General features: G+C 44.0%; 1 protein-coding gene across 1 annotated transcript; it reads left to right on the forward strand.

The window, feature by feature from the left end:
• The first annotated feature begins 350 nt into the window (after positions 1-350).
• On the forward strand, positions 351-2,132 carry LOC117846423 (L10-interacting MYB domain-containing protein). Its single transcript, XM_072291989.1, has 3 exons — positions 351-1,264; positions 1,329-1,363; positions 1,457-2,132. Exons 1-3 carry the CDS (start codon positions 1,057-1,059, stop codon positions 2,015-2,017), a joined length of 804 nt encoding a protein of 267 aa, XP_072148090.1. The 5' UTR covers positions 351-1,056; the 3' UTR covers positions 2,018-2,132.
• Positions 2,133-21,179: the final 19,047 nt, after the last annotated feature.

A 21,179-nucleotide genomic window follows, 5' to 3' on the forward strand; every position in this document is an offset into this window, starting at 1 on the left:
TCGCCCGGCCGCGCCTGTACATGCGCTGGCGGCTAGGGTTGCGCCGAGCTGCGCCGCCGCCGTAGCCCCTGCCGGCGGCCGGAGCCTCGCCGTCCACCCCCGCCGTAGGTCGGCCGAGCCCCGCTGCCAGCTGCCCTAGCCCCGCCTGGCCGCCTCCCTCCGCCTCCCGCCGCATCTGGACACGCCCCGCCGCCGGGCGTCGCGCCCCGCCGCCGAAGGGCGCCGCCGGCCGCAGTTCCCCGCCGCCGAAGCCCCGACGCCGTCGAATCGCCGCCGATGCCGAAGCCCGACGCCGGCCGTCTCACCCCGCCGCTGAAGCCCGACGCCGGCCGGCTCGCCCCGGCGCCGAAGCCCCTGCGTCGGCCGCGGCACCCCGCCGAAGGCCGGAGCGGCCCGCCGCTGAAGATTTCTGTCGGTCCCCTGTTCAAAGGTATTTCCCTTTGGCTCAAGATTTCTGATTTTCTGGTAACAGTTCATGTTCATGTATTTGGTACACCACAATTGTATACTTGATTGGACATCGAGGAAAATGTAAATTAAGCGCAATGGAAATGTAAGAATTGTTAAGAATTGTTGTTTGAATGGGTCTATGTGCTTCTTGGTTTGCTGCTGTTCCATTTCCTGTTTATATGGGTTTTCATACTCAGGCTTGCTAACGGTTACCTGTTCTATCTGTGATATCGAGTACTTGATACTCACTTCTGGCTGTAGTGTATCTGGAAGTTAAATGACATACAAATTTTAATTAGCTGCACCATGAGTTCGCTTTCCTCACAGAAGCAGCCCATTGTAATCTGTAGAACTATTATTGTGCTTTTAGGGTAGTACCGGTAGATATTAGTACCATGAGTTCAAAAATTCCACAAGCAAATAGTACTGTTAGATATACTACTGTTATTGTGCTTTTGCACAATTCTCAAACTTGATTGATAGAGGTGTTTAGCTAGAGGAAAAGGCTGTAAACTGGGGCAGTTCAAACTTGATTAATCGGTGATATATTTGTTGCAAAATGTTGTAGATTAATGGTTTCTAATATGACATTTGTGAGTTGGATAGATGCCTGAAATTGATTGGAACTCGGAGAACACTCGGGTGTTGTGTATGTTATTTGCCGAACAAGTTGGAAAAGGAAATCGGCCCAACACACACTTGAATGCACTTGGGTATGCTGAGGTTGAGAAAGGGTTCAAAGAAAGGGCTGGAATAATGGTTACGAAGGCTCAGATCAAGAACAAATGGGATAAGTTAAAGGAAGATTTTCAAGGTATGGAAGAAACTAATGCTGAGGCAAATAGGGACTGGTTGGGATCCTATAAAGAAGACTATAGCTATGGATGACGAATGGTGGAAAAAAGCTAGAGCTGTAAGTTGGTTCAATTTTGATGATATATTTGTTTTGCATATGTCGATTATGTTGGTAATACTTATAATAATACTATTATTTTTCTTATTTTAGGAAATTCCGGGTTGTGGAAAGTTCAAAAAGAAGGGTCTTGAGAATGAAGATGAATTAGCCAAGTGTTTTTCTAACATTACTACTATTGGTATTGATCATTGGTCTCCTCATGTTGTGAATGTTGAAGCACCAAAAAATGTTGATGAGACACAAGATGAGGAAATCAATTGTGAGCCGCAGGATGATGAATTCATTCCGGATACACAAGAGGAGGATATTGGTATTACTCCTCCACCTGCGAGTGGCAAAAGATTGGCAAGGTCTATTGATAGAAGTGGTAAGAAGGCGAAGTCTGGAAATGCACTCCTAATTCAGGAAGCAGTAACAAGTATGGCAAGTTCAGCCAATGAATATGTTTCTAAGAGACATGGAAAATATTCTATTGATGAAGTGATGGAGGTTGTGATTGCTTGTGGGGCTGGCTATGATAGCAATGAACATTACATGGCGTCTGAACTGTTTGTGAAGAAGGAGCAAAGGGAGATGTTCATGACCTTGCCTACTAATGAGATTAGGTTCAATTGGCTTAGGAGGAAGTACAAGTATAAATATGAAAAGTAGAAATTGGCTTAGTGAGAGTGATATCATTTATGTATGCTACTATTTTATTTTTGTCGCATGTGTGGTACATTTTATTTTATTGCATTTTATTTATGTGTGACAATTGTATCTTACATTTCGTTTATGTCAATGTTCACAGATGTCTTCAAGTGAGTCTGATGAATCTAGTGAGTCTGATGGTGAATTTTTTTAATATGGTTGAGAGCTGTGGTAAGCTAGCACAAAGTTATCATGACTCATATATGGATAAGGCACCGCCGAGGTTTGTGTTTTCACAACAAAGTGGAATGGGATGGCTGATGGAGACAGTAAACACTCCAGGGGAGTGCCACCGAATGCTTCGGATGAATGAGGTTATTTTTCAAGATCTTCATGATGTGTTGGTTGAGAGGTACGGATTAAAACCATCAAAGCACGTGAATACTTGTGAAATGTTGGCCATTTTCCTATTCACATGTGGTGGGTGTGAGTCAAATAGAAGAGTACAAAATAAGTTCAAACACTCAGGTGAAACCATTAGTAGAAAATTTCATGAAGTTCTAGATTGTGTGGTTGCCATGGCACAAGATTTCTTGAGACCAACAGATCCTAATTTTCGCAATGTGCAGAAGAGGATTAGGAATGACAAGAGAGCATATCCACACTTTAAAGATTGCATTGGTGCACTTGATGGAACCCATATTCGTGTGTACTTATCACCTGAAGAACAAGTGAGATATATTGGTAAGACTGGAATTGCAACTCAAAATGTGCTTGCCGTTTGTGATTTTGATATGCGCTTCACCTATGTGGCTGCGGGTCAACCGGGTTCTTTGCATGACACTAGTGTATTGTACCATGCATTGGAAGCAGATGTAAATGTCTTCCCACATCCTCCTCAAGGTAAAGATTTTTTCTTATGTTCCTTTTCATATTTGTATGCACAAACTTATCTTATTTTACATATGTGTAGGCAAGTACTATGTTGTAGACGCGGGCTATCCTAATTGTCCGGGGTACCTCGCTCCATACAAGGGTGAAAGGTACCACTTACCCGAGTGGCATCGAGGTATGGAACCAAATACTCCAAAAGAGAAGTTCAACCGTATACACTCATCTGTTCGTAATGTTATTGAGCGCTCATTTGGAGTATTAAAAATGAAGTGGCAAATCCTTTACAAGATGCCCGGTTATTCTATGGTCACACAAAGAAGATTGTTGCTGCTACTATGGTTCTACACAATTTCATACGTGAACATGCTAGCGTTGATGTGTACTTTGCTAATTTTGATAGAGATCCTACCTACATGCCTACTATTCCGGAAAGATACAACAAATATGCCGTGTCTCAACATGCCTCCGATGGATCAACTTCGGAATCAAGCTTTGTGACTATGGATACCTTTCGTGATAGTATGGCTACATCAATTGCCCTAGCATGGAATTAGTGCAATGATTATTGTAACGACCTTATTTTGGAACTATGAATTTATTTTAAAATTTTAAATTTTTGGAACATGTAATTTATATTATTATTTTGGACTTCAATGCATGCACTTTCATTTTATATTTGTGATAAGTAGTTCAAATCGAACCAGGGGCAAGAAAGGTAATCTACCCTCAAACTCCTCTTTTCTGGAGCTAGGGACGCCCTCCCAGCCAAACACCCTCACCAGACAGCTCTAACTCCATCCAGAGCTGGCTCCACCTGGAGTTCTGGAGTGAAGCAGCTCCACCCAGAGTTGGAGTCATGCCAAGCAGGACCTATTTACCTCCATAAATCCCTAATCTTAATTGTGGTCCATAAACGAAGCTGAGCTTGCGCTGAGCTTAGAACGATTAGCAGTGTTCAGTTTATTTTCCAACGAAACGTTAGTTGTACCTTCACTGTTCGAAGCTCACTCACTGGACAGTAGTCATCTTAAGAGGAAAAAAAAAGTAAAAAGGACCGTCACTCTTGAAGCTTGCAAAAATTTGATCATGGTCACGGTACTGAACAGTGTAAGGATGTTTGGATTTTAGCAGAGACAAGCAGACATCAACTTTTTTTGGCCGTCAAATCCACCGTCCATGTTTTGCCAAAAAGCTGGCACAAAGGAGGGGCCAATTTCAACTAGCAGTAATGTTTTAGGCTTTAAGCATAAAACCGAGTTTTTTGAGAGGATGTACCGTGAAACCAAGTGAAAGCTAATCCGCATGTGTCTCGCCATTTCTTCTTACACATGTCACTTTGTCAGGCCTGTTGTTAAGCTCTGGCTAGATGTGCTCGATTACTGCCGATCTGAATTCCTTTAAGAGCTGTAAGCAATCCTCGTAATAAATTCTTAATACGTCGTCTTTGCATTCGGACCTCCCAGTCAGTTGATCCACAATAAGCATAGAGTCTCCGAAGATCTCAACAGAATCGACCTTGACTTCCCTTAATAGTTGTAGGCCCTTCAATACAGCTCGGTACTCCGCTTGATTGTTAGTAGCGGCGGTTTCTATCGGCAGAGAAAAATCATAGCTTGCCCCCCGAGGCGATATGAGAACGATGCCGATTCCTGATCCGACCCCACACGATGACCCATCGAAATATAATGTCCAGGGTGCTGGCTCCACGAGGGCAATCTCCGGTCCGCAGTGCTGGGCGACGAAATCGGCCATAATCTGACCTTTGACGGCTTTTGCCGATTCATACCGCAGGTCAAACTCTGACAAAGCCAAGATCCATTTGCCGATTCGGCCTTTCAAGATCGGCAGTGATAGCATGTATTTTACTACGTCATCTTTGCATACGACCACACATTCTGCCGACAGTAGATAGTGCCTGAGTTTGGTGCATGAGAAGTAAAGACATAGGCACAAACGCTCCACCGGAGGATATCTTGTTTCAGCATCCAGAAGTCTTCTACTGACATAATAAATCACCCGCTCCTTGCCTTCGAACTCCTGGACTAGAGCCGACCCAATGGCTTTTTCATCGGCTGATAAGTATAGTTTAAACGACTTACCAGTTTGAGGAGGAACCAATACTGGTGGCGAGACCAAGTATTGCTTGATATATTCCAATGCTTTGCGCTGATCCTCCCCCCATATGAATTCCTGGTCAGGCTTTAACTTCAACAGTGGTGTGAACGCCTGAATCCGCCCAGATAGATTAGATATAAATCTTCTGATGAAATTCACCTTGCCGATTAAAGACTGCAATTCGGTTTTGTTTTGCGGGGCTATGACTTTGTTGATGGCCGCTATGGTCTTCCGATTGATCTCTATTCCTCGCTCGTGCACCATGAATCCTAAGAACTGTCCGACGGATACGCCGAAAGCACATTTATTGGGGTTCATCTTAAGCCCGTGTTTCTTGGTGCACTCTAGCACTTTTCGCAAATCGGCCAGATGCTCTTCATGTCCTTTGGACTTGACTACGACGTCATCGATGTAGATCTCCACAAGAATGCCAATGAGCTTGTGAAATATGTAATTCATGGTTCTCTGATACGTAGCGCCAGCATTCTTCAAGCCAAAAGTCATCACCACCCACTCGAACAAACCAAGGTGGCCTGGACATCTGAAGGCCGTTTTGGGTATGTCCTCTTCGGCCATAAGTATTTGATTGTATCCAGCGTTTCCGTCCATGAAGCTAATGATTTTATGCCCCGCGGCAGCGTCGATCAGTACATCGGCCGTCGGCATGGGATAACCATCCATCGGTGTGGCCTGATTAAGGTTCCTGAAATCAACGCAAACGCGTAGCTTTCCATTCTTTTTGTACACTGGTACAATGTTGGAGATCCATTCGGCATAACGGCATTGCCGAATAAATTTTGCTTCGATTAGCCGAGTTATTTCAGCTTTTATGTCTGGTAGAATCTTAGGATTGCAGCGCCGTGCGGGCTGTTGGTACGGCCGATACCCTGGTTTTATGGGTAGCCGATGTTCAACAATAGATCGGTCCAAACCGGGCATCTCGTGATACTCCCAAGCAAAACAATCCTTAAATTCCTTTAACAAATTTGTCAATTTACATTTGTATTCTGGGTCTAAATTTGCACTAATATAAGTCGGCCTTGGTTTGGTACCATCACCTAAGTCTATCATCTCTAATGAATCGGCCGACGTGAACCCGTGCCCTAGCTTCCCATCTTCTCGGGCGAACTGATCCATCTACTCTGGGTCTTCGGAGCCGACTGCTCGGATCGGCTGTAGGCCAAATTCGATGACCTTCAGGAAATCGGTCTCCCATACTCTGCCGGATATGCACCTGACGGTTTCGCAGCTCCACTGCTGCGTGTCGCCTGTCGCGATGCTGTATGCGGAATCGGCTTTGACTACCTCGATGTTATCGCCGACCCATTGTACGAGACATTGATGCATTGTTGATGGAATACAGCAATTTGCATGTATCCAATCCCGGCCGAGTAGCATGTTGTAGGATCCCTTGCCATTAATAATAAAGAGGGTGGTAGGAAGGGTCTTACTGCCGATGGTGAGGTCGACGCAGAGAGCGCCGCGAGCGGTTGACACGTTGCCCTCGAAGTCTTTGAGCATCATGTCCGTCTTGGTCAAGTCGTCGTCGCTTTTCCCAAGCTTCCGGAGTACGGCGTACGGCATAATGTTGACTGCAGCTCCTCCGTCTACCATCAGTCTAGTGAGGGGGCGGCCGTCAACATGCCCTTTAAGGAACAGCGCCTTCATGTGTTGTCGTTCGTCATCTTCGGGCTTCTCGAACGTGGCCATCATTGGCTCCAAAGCCAACTATGCTGTTTGTTCTTCCATTGCCGACATATCCTGTTGATCGGCGGGAGTCATGAATTCCATCGGCCGTATGAAAACCATGCCGATCTCGGCTGCCGATTCGTCACCCGCCGATTCGTCGTCTCCTTTATCGTTTCTTTTGGGGCGCCACACCCGAGGCCTTCCTACCTTCTTGGTTGTCGTGCTCTGTTGTTCCTCTTCTTGCTGTTCCCATTGGCGGAGACGTTGGATTCTTCGTTTTTGAGACTTGGTCAATCCATCGGGACACCACCTGGGGTTTATTGGTCTGCCCCCTGACTTGGCGCGTTCCCACTCCGGTTCGCGTCCTAACGGGTTTTCATCTGTTACCCGAGCATCGGCCATCTCTTCGAGCCGGCTGTGAACGTTGGCCTTGTTTTCTGACCGGTCATGCCGATTAGTCCTAACCCCCTGCCTATCATGGCGTCTATCTTCCGACCGATCATATCGGTCACTTCTGCCCTCCAGCCGATCACACACGGGAGGGCGCTGGTCATCTTGGTTGCGCCAATTCCTGCTGATCGGTTCTGGCCTTCCGTCTCTGGAGCGAGACCTGTTGAACGGCCGATTGCCACGATATGGACCGTTGCACTCTGGGCAAGTATCGGCCGAAGGTAGCCTGAGGTTGTTTTCCCAACAGTGAATGAAGAACGGGCACCTCCAGTGCTCTTCGTGCCGTCGCATTGCTTCTTCCCGGGACCTTGAGCGTTCATACTGACGTTGGTACTTCTGGAGCAGGAACTGGGAAGTAATGCGTGGCTCTTCTGATTCGCCATCGTCATCCTCCATCCGCCGCTTCCCCTTGATATCTTCAGGTGTAGCTTGATTTCTGGGGTCGACGGCGCCACTCTTTTTGGCCGATTCGTACGTCAGCACTTTTGTTTGGAGTGAATTCTTCCCCGTATCAACCATGTTGGTGGGGAAGGGGTGCTGGTCGATCTTCATTGGCTTGGCCGATTTTGCCGGCACTTCAAATTTAAGTCTGCCTTGCTCAATGGCCGACTGTATCTGCTGCCTGAAGATCTTGCACTCATTGGTGTCATGGGATGTGGCATTATGCCACTTGCAATACTTCATCTTTTTTAGTTGTTCGGCAGAAGGTATTGTATGGTACTGTGAGAGTTTAATCTGCCCTTCCTGGAGGAGAAGGTCAAAGATTTTATCGGCTTTACTCGTGTCAAAGCCGAACACTTCCGGTTCCTTTTTGCCGAATGGGCATGATATCGGCTTCTTTCCCTTAATCCACTCCGCAAGTCCGACTTCAACATCTTCTTCGTCTTCTAACTCTTCCAGGAATGCTACTTTCTTCTGGAAATTCCTCCGTGGATCGAAGGAACATACCTCTTGTCCAGACAATCGGTGGACAATCTGGCTCAAACTTTCGAACTCCTGTGAGGCGTACCTTTCTTTAATGTGGGGCAGAAGGCCTTGAAAAGCTATATCGGCCAACTGCGCGTCATTTAGTGCCAGGGAGTAGCACTTATTCCTGATTTCCCGAAACCTCTGTATATACGAGGATATCGGCTCGTCACTTCTTTGTCTGAGGCTGGTCAAATCGGACAGCTTCATCTCATGCACCCCGGTGTAGAAGTATTTGTGGAACTGTCTTTCCAAATCGGCCCATGTGATAATCGAGTTTGGCGGCAATGTCGTGAACCATTGAAAGGCCGAACCAGACAGAGATGATGAGAACAACCGTACCCGTAGGGCATCCTGCGTAGCTGCCTCTCCGCACTGGATGATGAATCTGTTCACGTGTTCTACGGTCGAAGTGTCATCCATCCCCGAAAACTTAGTGAAGTCAGGAACTTTATACCGATGGGGGAACGGCAATAGGTCATATGTAGACGGGTATGGTGTTCTGTAGGTATAAGTTTGTATTTTCGGCTTCAAGCCGAATTGTTCTTGCATCACCTCCGCAATACGTGCCGACCAATCTGGCTGTTGTTGGTGAACCATTGGCTGAGGTATTGACACATGCTGGTAAATCGGAGGCTGAATAAACGGAGGCTGATTGAAAGATGGTATCTGAGTGAAAGCCGGCTGTGTAGTATAGGTCGGCTGTTTGAATGAACCATTCGTTTCATCATACAGCATGAGTTCTGCTGTCTTGTTGACCTCCGGAGCGACAGGCTGGTATGGCGGTACGGTCGGTCGAATGGCCGCCTGGAAAGATGCCTGGAAAGGAGTGTTTCCTTGACTGGCCGATTGATTCTGACCGGCCGTGGCTGAAGGTGCCCCCCAGGGTGATGGGCTAACTGGAGGGAGCGGTGCAGAAGTCAGTTGGATGGAGTTATACCCCATAGGAGCTGATGATGAGGAAGCACCTGAATTCCCGACAGAAAATTGGATCGGCTGTGAAGCCGAATTTGAATAATTCTGGTTTGGTGGAATCGGCTGAAAATATGCCGATCCCCTATATCCTTGAGGTATCCCACCAGCGAAGGAGTTGACAACAGCGTTGTGCACCATATTTGAAAGTACTAGGGATTGATCAACAAAGGCATGATAAATGGACTGTTGGATCATATCGGACATTTTGTCCGAATCCTCAGAAATTGTGATCTGGCGGGGAGCAGGGAATGGATTTTTCTTGATAGTCTCCCCGCTTCTGGAGCGACTGAAAGATTTTAGGCAAGCTTTCCGGAACTGCGCCGTATACTTATCCAATTCTTCCTTCTGGTCGTCCTTCAGATCTGCTTCCGTCACCTTGATGACGTTATCTTCGGAGACTTCAGCAGCTTTCGTCATGATGGCGGTTGTATTGGTCCCACCGGGCGTGCCAAAAGTGTGTTGGCACTAGAAATCGGTCAACCGAATCCCAGTGTCCGACACATGACCCGGGAGAATCTGCTTAGCTCCTGTTCGGGTGATTGCCCTGGTGCAGTTCGCGCGGCGTGCCAGCCAATATGACCTGTTGATTGGCAAGGAAGAATACGTGTCAGGTTCAGAGATCACGATCGGCTAAGTTTCCGATCTCGAGAGAGCTTATCAGCGAATCGGCCGATTTGCCCTAACAAAGGAATCGGCTACAAAGCAGCCGATCACTGTAGCCTTGTAGACAGGAAACTACTGGAGTAATCGATACAAAGCTATGACAACAACACTAGGAATAGATCTAATCGGCAGTAGATGAATTTAATAGCAGATCGTGAAGAGAGCCGAAACTACCGATTCCTAGCTGGATAACTGGTGATAAAACTAGAAAAACAGGCAAAACCTATGATTCTAGCAAATATCGATAACTAGTGAATAAATCTAAACGAAACAACAGCGATACGCCTGAAGTTAAAGCTTAGATATTACTCGATAAGCGGAACTTACAGAATCGGCTGGAGATCAAGCTGATGCAGCCTTGCCAACCCGCATGAACTCGTGAAAAAGAGGAAAGTATTGGCGAAGTCGCCTGCTTGAAAGTAAGTACGAGGAAAAAGTAGTTTGTTGTATTTGATTGGTTGATGATTACAGATTTACAAAGGTAGCTATTTATAGCCCCGTATAGATAACTTCTTAACCGACTAGAATTCTATCCCTAATTCAAACAGAAAACGAATATCTACAAGCACGATTCGTGCTAGGTTGGTTACTCCACGTTTCATGGGCTGATCTCCACCTCATCCCTTTATTCCTTTCCAAGCCCATGCAGGCCCAATTAACCCATCCTCCTAATCGGCCGATCCCTCATCGGCAAAAGGCTACCGATTAGGACTCCGGCACGTTCGACCCGAAGCGATACAGAAGTCACCGGCCGATCTCACACTGTAGCACCTTTTGGCCGATTTCCAACTGTGCTTCTCCGATTCCCTCTCTTCTTGGCGCCGATTTTACTAGTGACGAAATCTGGCGTCAACAGGAGGCAAATTGGAGGGGTAGCAACACAAGGGACAAATATGACAATGTCTATCTCATTCAATGCTCATAAGCAAGGGTATCCAAACGGCCTAGACTAAAAATAAGCAACTTCAAATAAGCAACTTTAAGCAACTTTAAGTTGCTTATAATAAGCAACTCAAACCAAACAGGCCCTAAGGTAGAATCTTTTTTGGGACAGGCGCAATTTTAGACGGTACCTGACACAAGGTAGAATCTACGCTAAAAAAAGTAAAAAGAAAAAAGAAAACACGTGAGAGGAAACGCCGTGACATCCGGACCGTACGCAGGCCATCAACGGTCCGGAAGCACCCCGCCGATTGGTCTCCTCGTCTGTTTCGGAATTCGGATTGGGGGAGAGGCGTTTTCCCCACGCGACCCACCGAGAGGAAATATAACCAGGTCTAGGGATGTACATTGTAAATTTCAGTTGTATGATGAGCTGATCATAGAGACGTGTGCTCTAGGAAATAACTATCTCGTAGCCATAGTGCAAACAAGACAGACTTGAGTAACTACTAGTACAAAGTACAAACAAACGCACATGCATTGGACTTAAAAACTACCTATTCAACACATTGACTCTACTTCTTGCCTCCATAATATGGGCAATAAGGGAGTAGATGCACAAGTATCTGGAAGGCCTTATGTCTGCAATCGTTTTACTTGAGGACTGCGCCCTTAGGAACCTGGGGCCCTTTTCATCTCCCCCACAGCAAATACATTCTTGTGCTCGATAGTGTCGTGCATTTTCTTTTGAATAATTTTTCAGGTTTGCTTGCAAGGCATTAGCAAACAAATATTCTATGAGTTTTTGTTTTCGCGCATGACAAATATGCTTTGTTTGCTGATGCATTAAGCTAGTTTTTTCTCCTATCTCTTGTGTTGCTCACCCTACATTTATGCTATGCAACTTGTACACTGTTTCTTTTCTTTTGCTTCTTTTATGCCTCCTGTAATAATGGTGCATTGGTGTTGCATGCAGGATCACTGTTTGTCACTGTCAGGTCCTAGCCGTGCTGTTGTGGTGTCAAACCCTGTGTCAGACCCAGTTATGATCGAGGTTGAGCTAAAAGTTAAGGGCATTAATGAATCCAAGGATAAAGACTTAAGCTTGCTCGCTGTGCCATTAAAGTTCTCTGATAATGAGTGGGGTTCCTCATGCCAGCACATAATTTATAGTGTTTTCACTAGCAAGCTTAGCTCTCTACTGTTTACTTTTGGAGGTATTGCTTTATCAGTGGAGGCTACTATATTTATCCGGGTGCTTGATGGGTCTTGGCCACATGGTTTTCATGGTCAGTTTGCTGCTCATACTTCCAGATTGATCGTGAAAGAGTCATCCTTCTTGATTTTGGAGATGACAATGTTCCTGTTAATGGTGATGGTATTATGAAGCTTTCTCGTCAAGTTGTTTCCGTTGAAGTTAATGGAAAGCTGATTGTTTCATTCAAAGCATGGAAAGATGATGGGAAGGAAGTGGTAGGGAAGGCGACGTTCAAGCCTGCCAAAGCAGGTAGAAGCTATCGCAATCTTGGCTTTGGATCCTGCATCATTGAAATCCTTGTTGCTTGGTCGCTCATTTCACCTGACCCTGAACCCGACTATTGATGTGATGCCTCGCTATCATGCTAAGTTTCAGAACCTGTACTGTAGATTTGGCATTTTGTAGTAATAAGTAATTTATGATGCTGGGATATGTTCGTATTTGCTGCCTCCCTGGAGAAAGCTACCGTTTGCCCAAGTATTATTATATACTGCCAATTATTGCTAAGTTTCAGCTCACGTTGATTGATTACATGTTTCTAGTTGGTGATGAAACATTAGCTAATGAGTATAATAGGCTCGGCTAGTTTCAGCTACTATACAGTTTGAGCCCATATTAAAGCTTTAATCAGGGTACTCCGGTTCCCTATGAGTAGTCGTAAACCGATTCCTCAAACAAATAGCATTGTGCGTGCGATTTCACTCAGGTACGTCCTTCAGATCCCAAATGCAAAGTCCATTTGGACCCGGGCACAAAAGTCGTGGTGAATGTTTCAATGACAATTTTGCCCATCAATCATCGCAGAAGGTTAACATCTCTCGTCTTAAAAGATAGGCACAAACACAAAGCAGCTGGAGCTTTTCTTCATACTATGGCAACTAAGCATTAGCCCATCTGAACCCCATTGAAGATATACTACTGGATCTGGATCTTGTTGATTCAAATTCAAATCCGAACCTACAGTTTAAACTCCAAATAAAGCTAAAATAAACTCCATCGCAAGCATGCATGTATGATCTGAGTTTAAGTGCACAATTCAAATTGCTAAAAATTTTAGGATGATGAGAAATTTGACTTAGGCCTTGTTTGGTTGGGCTGTGACTTTTGAAAAAGCTGATGTGAGCTGTGGGTTGTAGAAAAGCAGCTATGAGAAAATAGCTGTGGGAAAAGCAAAAGGCCGTTTGGTTAGAGCAGCTGTGAAACTGTAGGCTGTGTAAGAAATACATGTAATGCCCCTAAAGACCTAAGGGTTTGTCTATACGCAAATTGCTCGTAACAAAATAACGTGTTAACTAATTTGCATGTAAATGGCTATTTTAGAAAGGAAAAAATAAATTTTCTATGTTTTTCATCCATCAAAGTGATTGGTCCACATAAATAGAACAATATCCATCAAAAAGCTTATACAATGATGACATCCCTCAATATAACTGTCCTCCTCTCGCACTAACTAACGCATCAGCTATCATAGTACGAATGGTATTCATGGTATCCTCATTCTCCACACCGTCACTCTCATCTCCTTGTGTTTTTGTCGTGCCACTTGTATGTTGTACCAAGTATTCCTCATCAACATCACATCTCTCGAACTCCTTATCACACAAATTGCTGTCACGGATAAAATTATGCAATGCAAGACAAGCCATAATGATATGCTTCTGAGTACGAGGTGAGAAACTTGGCATGCCCTTCAAAAAACGCCACTTTTGCTTTAAGACTCCAAAAGACCTTTCAATGATATTACGAAGAGATGAATGCAAGAAATTGAACATCTCGTACTTTCCTTGAGGAGGCCTCGAACGATGCCAAAATTCTAGTATATGGTACGTGCTTCCTTTGAAAGGCGCAAGATACCCAATTCGGTTTGGGTAACCCAAGTCCACAAGATGATATTTTCCTACAAAACCAAGTTAATAAGGTACATAATAATACAAGTATTACTAACTTGATGAAGGAACCATGTATACCTTTAGGAGGCACGGGAAATGAAGAAAAATTTGCTTAAAAGCAGGTGAAAGCAAGAGGGAACCTGCTTTTGAATTTGTACTAGAGTGAAAGCTACTTTTGGGCAAAAGCATATATGGCTTTTTACCCCTTTGCTTGGTTTTTGGCTTTTGCAAAAGCAAAAGCAGGTTTGGAAGCCCAACCAAAGGGGGCCTTAACCTACTCTCATGTTTTCGCACATACCACACCATTTTTTTAAATTAGTTTTTTCACACAAACGTTGAAACATTCGTTTGGGCACCCCGAGGTTGCACCTGGCAGCACGACGCCCAGTGGAGTCGTAACATTCCGTTCTGACTACCGTCTCAGGTGTGGCGGAGTGGGCCACCGGATCAGAGATCACGTCACACTAGTCACCCACCAGTTGGATGTAGTTACCTTGTCACCGACATGTGAGCCCAACGGTGGTAGGGTCCACATGTCGGTAATTTAGCCGTCGTGAAATCGACGTGAGAGGAACATCTCGCAACTATTCGGCTATTACTCAGGGTTTCTCCACAAGTACATCTCCCTGCAGTTGAGTCACTGATGTGTGGGTCCGGACCCACGCGTCATTGACACAACTACAGAAACAATGGTAGCTGTACGAGCACGGAATTTGTTTGGAGAGGCATTCCATTGATCGATATTAACATCCATGGAGATTTGGAGTACTACCTAGAGAGACATTCCATCGATCTTAAAGCAACGGGAGAGAGCTATCTCACCACTGGAGGTGGTGGTGCAAGGCCATAGCGTGCATGTGACGCCCACTACAGGATGAGATGATTAGCCTCCATATCCTGCGCCTCACTAATCTGGATGATAAGTGCTACATGTTGAATCTATTCATGAGAGATGAAGACCTCTATTTTGCAGCATTTTCTGTAGAGGAGATTCCTAGTGAGGAAGAGATGGCAAGAGGTATCCAAGCTGTTCGGAGTCCATGCTTTAAATTCAAAGACGCGGACAACATTCTTCCAGACTTCTTGGATGTTGAGGTGATAGATTTGAAGTACTCTTACGGGCCTGCGTACGTCTCCTGTCTCACATTTACTTATGACTCACCTTTTTTTGGCTACTCTCAGTGACATGTATTTATCTGATGTCACTTTGCAGTTCTGAATTTACACCTGGAGGAGGTTGCCTTGCAATGGATAATATGTTCTACGCTTTCATCAGCTTTAACAGGACAAGGCGTATCAATCTTCTGTTCCGAAAGGCTATCTATAGCGTGATGGGCGTATATGTGAGCCCCGACAACTCCTTTCTATGTTCACTAAGATGTCTGAGAGATCAGAAGCTAAGGAAGTGTCTGATGTGCTATGGAAAAGGATTCATTGCTGGACTAAGCTTGGACAAATACCATTGGAAGACTTTGCAGGTGGATGCTTGGCTTTAGAGAATGCCCTACCATAGTGGTGCCAAAAGTATCAGGAGCTGAGTTTTATGGGTGGTCTCCTTGGAGATAATGGTGAGGTGCTGATAATCAAAAGTAACAAGACTCTTCTGTAAGCAATTTTGGAACTATCTGAAACATAGTACCAGAGGCGTTGGAATGAGTGGAAGGTGGGTGTTGCACATAATTCCGATTTTATAATCCCCTAACAAGCTGTCGGTGCTGGTGCACCCTAGGGAGTACTAGTGAGTACGGGTAGTAAATGATACACTCTATTGTTGTGATAAGTGGGTAGTAAATGATCAGCTAACATAGCGGGTATTACTTTTGAAGGCAACCTGAACATGTTTAGCTATAATATTGTGTATTGATTGATGGAGTATTAACTACTATTAAGAGTATTAACTACTATTAAGTTATTGACATTTATTTATAGTGTATCAGGGGCATCTATTATGGTTTTCTTTCCACAAATGGAATTCTTATCTCTTCAGTACCATACACATACATGTTAATTTGTGCACTGTTGTTGCTATTGTTCTCGATCCTATCTCCTTCCAAATTTCCTACAACTGCGTGTAGTGATAATCGATCCAATGCCTTTTGCACACATGGCCATAATTATGCCCCTGTTGCTGGACCCTGCAGTATTCTATAGGTTTATTTAGTCAAGGTACTTACAGTAGAAACTGGCAACTCAATGTGTTTTGTTGGTTGCTCTGTGTGACTTCATTGATCGAAATCTTACTGGAAGGATAAGGGATGGTTGCCAAACTCATTGTTTTGGTTACATAGATTGCCAAATCTTACTGGAAGGTCTTTAATTGTTTTGGTTAATTCTAGTTGATGCTGTGATGCACATATTTTTCTACCAACTTCCCATGCAAGTTGTGGTTAGTTGTCATACCATACAGGCATGCATGAGATTTAGTTGCTATGGCTACTAGAGGATCTTATTCAACCCTACGGGTTACTCACCCTACATCCATAAGCTCATTAGTAGGTCATTGACAAACATACTTTGCTCAATAATCATTAGATTGTCTTCCATAAGTTTCCGACAGTACTAGGTATTGATCCCATCCATAAGCCAAATGCTGAAATTCAATCAGAATTTGACAATTCGATACAGATATCTTCATACTAACTTTTTTTAAATGAAATCTCCAGTGTCAAAGCCAATACATTCCCTTAAATAGAATCTGCATAAAAGTTTTTGGTTGGTATTTATAAAAATGACCTCATTACTTGCAAGCTAGATATTTCTCAGATATTTATACATTGAGCATACTGTGAAGGATCCCACTATTGATTAGAAAGATTAATGTGTCAAATAACCAGAGTGATTAGCTTTCTTTCTATGTTGTGGACCCACCATTTTCTTTTGCGATATTGGTGTGTCAGACTCATGGGTAAGTACTATTCCCTTGCCCTTGATTTTGCTCATACGATGAACCAGGCCAAATGTCATTGCTTTTTCTTCCGCAACCGTAAAATTGGTTGAATGGATTTTCTTGAGTTGAACAAAGCCACAAATCCAAGTTCAAGCCATTTGCAAACAAGCTACTAAACTGTAATGCTCCTTAGAAAGTGGTAGGGAACTGTGAAAATGAATGAGTATAAGGCAACAAAAGTTGAATTTCTATTACCAAAGAATCAAACTTCTAATTTGTTCATGCTGATTATGACTTAGTATGACTTGTGAAGCTGCCAAAAGTCCTAAATTTCCCATTAGAGATACAAGTTGGTACTCATGGGTAGTTCTAGATCACCCACTCAATTCATTTTCTTTCAATTTTTTCTTTGAATTCCAGATTAGTCCATTTGATTGCGTTTAGGTCAAACAAATCACCTTAGAGAAAATAAAAGTTCCATCCCTTACCATTGTCAATTGGTTTGTTCACACACTTTGTTGGAGCCCAAAAGTGGCAGCAAGCCGATCAAGCTGAGACCAGCCGGTCAGACCGGTTCCTCCAAGCGGTCTGACTGGTCTGGATCTCTGTAACCGGTCTGGCACAGCCAACCGGTCTGATCAGTCAGACCGGTCTGACCAAAGTACTCAAAATACAAATTGGACTTCACAATTGCATAGATCTCATCGATACGATCGAAATGCATATGTGGAACGTCCAATTTGGAGTCCGGATGAGAGAGATATGTCCCTAGCAAGGTTCAGCCCTGTGCTGACCAATCTGATCGGTTGGGATGGGCGGTCTAATCGGTCAGTCCAGCCTAATCCGAGTTAGGAGTTGTATTTTGACACGGGATTTGTACAACCTTCAACTCCTACTAGGGCAAGACCTCCCCACCCTATAAATATAAAGGGCCACGGCCGATTGAGGGCATCCCAATCGAATCAATCTACAACTTACTTTTATCTCCTAAACCCTAATCCTTTTCCAACCTCCATGCTATTCATCTACTGTTCTCCACAATCATAGATGGTGTTCTAGGCTTGCTGGTCGACCTAGGGCACGCCGGCAACGTCCACGCCCTGACGGGGTCCCTCCCGGGCGAGAGCTTCGATGACCTTTGCTAGTTTGCTCGTAAACTAGTCGTTCTTCGCCACATAAGTGCGTTGGTTATCCCTTTGCTAGTTTGCTTGTAAACCTAGCCATCCTCTACCACGTAAGTGTATTAGTTATCCCCTTGAACGATCGACTTGAGCCAAACCCTGAGAAACTGGTCTGACCGGGTTGTTGGATCGGTCTGACTAGCCTGTGCAACATCTTTGCTATTCGATCTGTTCGCAACCCGCGCGATCTAGCGCATTCATGTGTTGGTTAGAAAAAGCGCCAACACACTTAATCATAGAATGGTGTGACGGTGGAGTTTTTTTAATCCTAGATCGTTCTATCTAAATTAATCATCCTGTTCATTTGCAGTATTATTGCTCCAAATATTTCTCTCTGCACCTGCACAGGTCACTTCATGTTCCTTTTCGTTTAGCAGAGCATGGTGGGCTTTGAATTTTGATTCGTTGGGTTTGTGCTTCACAACAGAAGCAACACGCTCTGAAACCAGGAGGGCAAACACGCTCTCGATACATCCTATTATGATTGTACTGAAACAAGTTTTTTTTATAGTGGCGGAGGGAGGGGAGGCAGGGGGGGCCTGGCACCCCCTGACCCTGTCGGGCACCACCCATCAGCAGTGGCCCTGGCACCCCGTGTGGCCTGGCCGGTTGGTCGAATATCAGACTATCAGTCTATCACGGTGGCCTGAGGAACGGTTGGAGTTGGAAGCGGCATTTATGGGCCTGGCTCCTGGGCACTAGCCCAATTAAAAAATAGGCCTTTATTCCTGCCGCCAGACGCCAATACCGAGTCGCAGTCGCTCCTCGTCCAGTCGCCTCCTCCGTTCGTTCTGTTCGTTTTCCTGCCGCCGCCGTCGCCAATCAAAAAAAAGACGAGGAATCAATCCAAGGATTCAAGGATGAGGCCAGCTATGCGCTGATGCGTAGCAGGCAGCAACGTCTCCTGGATTTGTGGTTCGTTTGCGTAGCTTGTTTTCTCTTATCTTTATTTTTCTAGGTTATAAATCTTAGGGATTTTTTATTTATGTGTTTCATGATGCATGTACAATCGTATAGATGATTAATATGAAGAAGAGAAAGACTATCAATAGTTTTTTTTTAAGCCGATTGGCTCAAGTGCTCCTGATCTAGAAGGGGAAACTCATAATGATCATGTACAAAATTCTAATAATCAGAGTAATGTTGCTGCTACCGCTGAACCAATCGAAGTCGAGGTTGCCGAGCATCCACCAGTTATTGCTACTAGATTTGAGAGAGACCCTGGTAAACGTGTTCAGATATTGGAATTGTCAGCGGATCAACAAGATGAAGCTCGAAGATTTTATATTTCAGAGGGTCCATATCAACCTGTGTTGGCAGAGTACCCACTTAGTGAATTAGCTCATCGTCGTCGATTTCAGAGTAACTGGTTCAAGCAATTTACTTGGCTAGAATATTCACCTCATACAAATCGTGCTTACTGTCTGCCATGTTTTTTATTTTCCAAGAAGCCAATTGGGAAAGTTGGATCAGATACATTCATAGTAAAGGGGTTTCAGAATTGGAAGAAAGTTAATTGCGGAAATGAATGTTCTTTTCTAAAACATATGGGAGATGCCGGCTCAGCCCACAATTATTCTGTTCGGTGTTTTAATAATCTTAAGAACACAATGGCTCAAATTGACAATGTGATTGTTAAACAAAAAGAGATAATGGTTGCAAAAGGAAGACGAAGGCTTGCGACTACGATTGATTGCATTAGGTAATAAGATCAAATTCTCATGTCTTTGTGCAGTATTTAAATTTAACTTGCTTTCTTTATGTACTTATAGGTGGTTGACATTCCAAGGTTGTCCCTTTAGAGGCCATGATGAATCTCCAGATTCAATAAATAGAGGTAACTTTATTGAAATGGTCCAGCTTTTGGCTTCCTATAACACGGAGGTTAATGAGGTTATTTTGGAAAATGCTGCCAAAAATGCAAAATACACTTCACCTGATGTCCAAAAGGAAATTCTAAGCATACTTGCTCGAAAAGTGCAGAAATCAATTAGAGAAGAAATTGGCAATAGCAAATTTTGCATAATGGTTGATGAAGCTCGAGATGAGTCTAAAAAAGAGCAAATGGCGATAGTTTTCCGATTTGTCAACAAGGAAGGCCTTATAAAGGAGCGTTTCCTTGATCTGATCCATGTTAGTGATACTACAGCGTTGACACTTAAAGAGTCAATTTGTGCTGTCCTGTCAGCTAATGGCCTAAGCATACAAGATATAAGAGGTCAAGGTTACGATGGGGCCAGTAACATGAGAGGGGAGTGGAACGGATTGAAAGCTCTAATTCTCAATGAGTGCCCATATGCATATTATATTCATTGCATAGCTCATCAGCTTCAGTTGGTCCTCGTAGCAGCATCAAGGGAGGTACATGAGGTACACAATTTTTTTCAGCATGCAAATTTCATCATAAATGTTGTTAGTACTTCTCCTAAGCGCAACGATGAGTTGCTAGCAAAACGAGCAGAGGAAATTGCCCATGAAATTGAATTGGGAGAGCTTGACACAGGACGAGGGGCAAATCAGATTTCCTTCCTACAAAGGCCAGGGGACACTAGATGGAGTTCCCACTATAGGTCTATTCTAAGCTTAAAGAAGATGTTTGGTGCCACAGTTTCAGTCCTACGCAACATTGCTAATGATCATTCAGTTTCAAAGTATTCTCGGGGAGATGCCAGTGGTGCCTTACGAATCATTGTCACATTTGATTTTGTGTTTATTCTACTCCTAATGGAAAAGATTATGAAGATCACTGATGTATTGTGCCAGACACTCCAAAAGAAGAGCATTGATATCTTAAATGCGGTGGATTCTGTTTCTACCACAAAAGTGTTGCTTGGTGAGTTGCGAGATAATGGTTGGGAACCTCTTCTTGAGGAGGTCAAATTATTTTGTGGAAAGCACGAAATTGATATTCCGGATTTGAGTAAGAAGTATGTTTTTCCCCCAAATTATTTATTCTTTTGTTAAATTGCACTTGTTCATCAATCAATCCATATCTTCCCATTTGTAGGTATGTTGATGTGACTAAATCTCGAAACAAGAACGACAACACCACAACCTTTCACCATTACAAAGTAGATGTGTTTAATGTTGCAATTGATCAACAACTAGCAGAGTTAGAAGATCGATTCAGTTCTCAAGCGACAGAGCTTTTGTCCCTTTGTGCTTCTTTGGATCCTAGGCTGGACACATTCAACATAGGCAATATATGCACTCTGGTGGAAAAATATTATCCTGCTGATTTCTCAAGTCAAGAAAGAGCTCAATTAGAGTGTCAGCTGCCACATTTTCAAATTGATGTATGCAACAGTCCAGAACTAAAGGAATTATCATCACT

This window comes from Setaria viridis, chromosome 2, assembly GCF_005286985.2.
Source record: "Setaria viridis chromosome 2, Setaria_viridis_v4.0, whole genome shotgun sequence".
Classification (NCBI taxonomy): Eukaryota; Viridiplantae; Streptophyta; class Magnoliopsida; order Poales; family Poaceae; genus Setaria; species Setaria viridis.

Bases quoted from the DNA above. Each gene is read 5' to 3' on its own strand.
- LOC117846423 (XM_072291989.1), top strand. From the start codon at position 1,057: ATGCCTGAAATTGATTGGAACTCGGAGAACACTCGGGTGTTGTGTATG. The intron at 1,265-1,328 runs GTATGGAAGAAA...AGAAGACTATAG, and splicing joins GTTAAAGGAAGATTTTCAAG to CTATGGATGACGAATGGTGG. The intron at 1,364-1,456 runs GTAAGTTGGTTC...TTCTTATTTTAG, and splicing joins GGTGGAAAAAAGCTAGAGCT to GAAATTCCGGGTTGTGGAAA.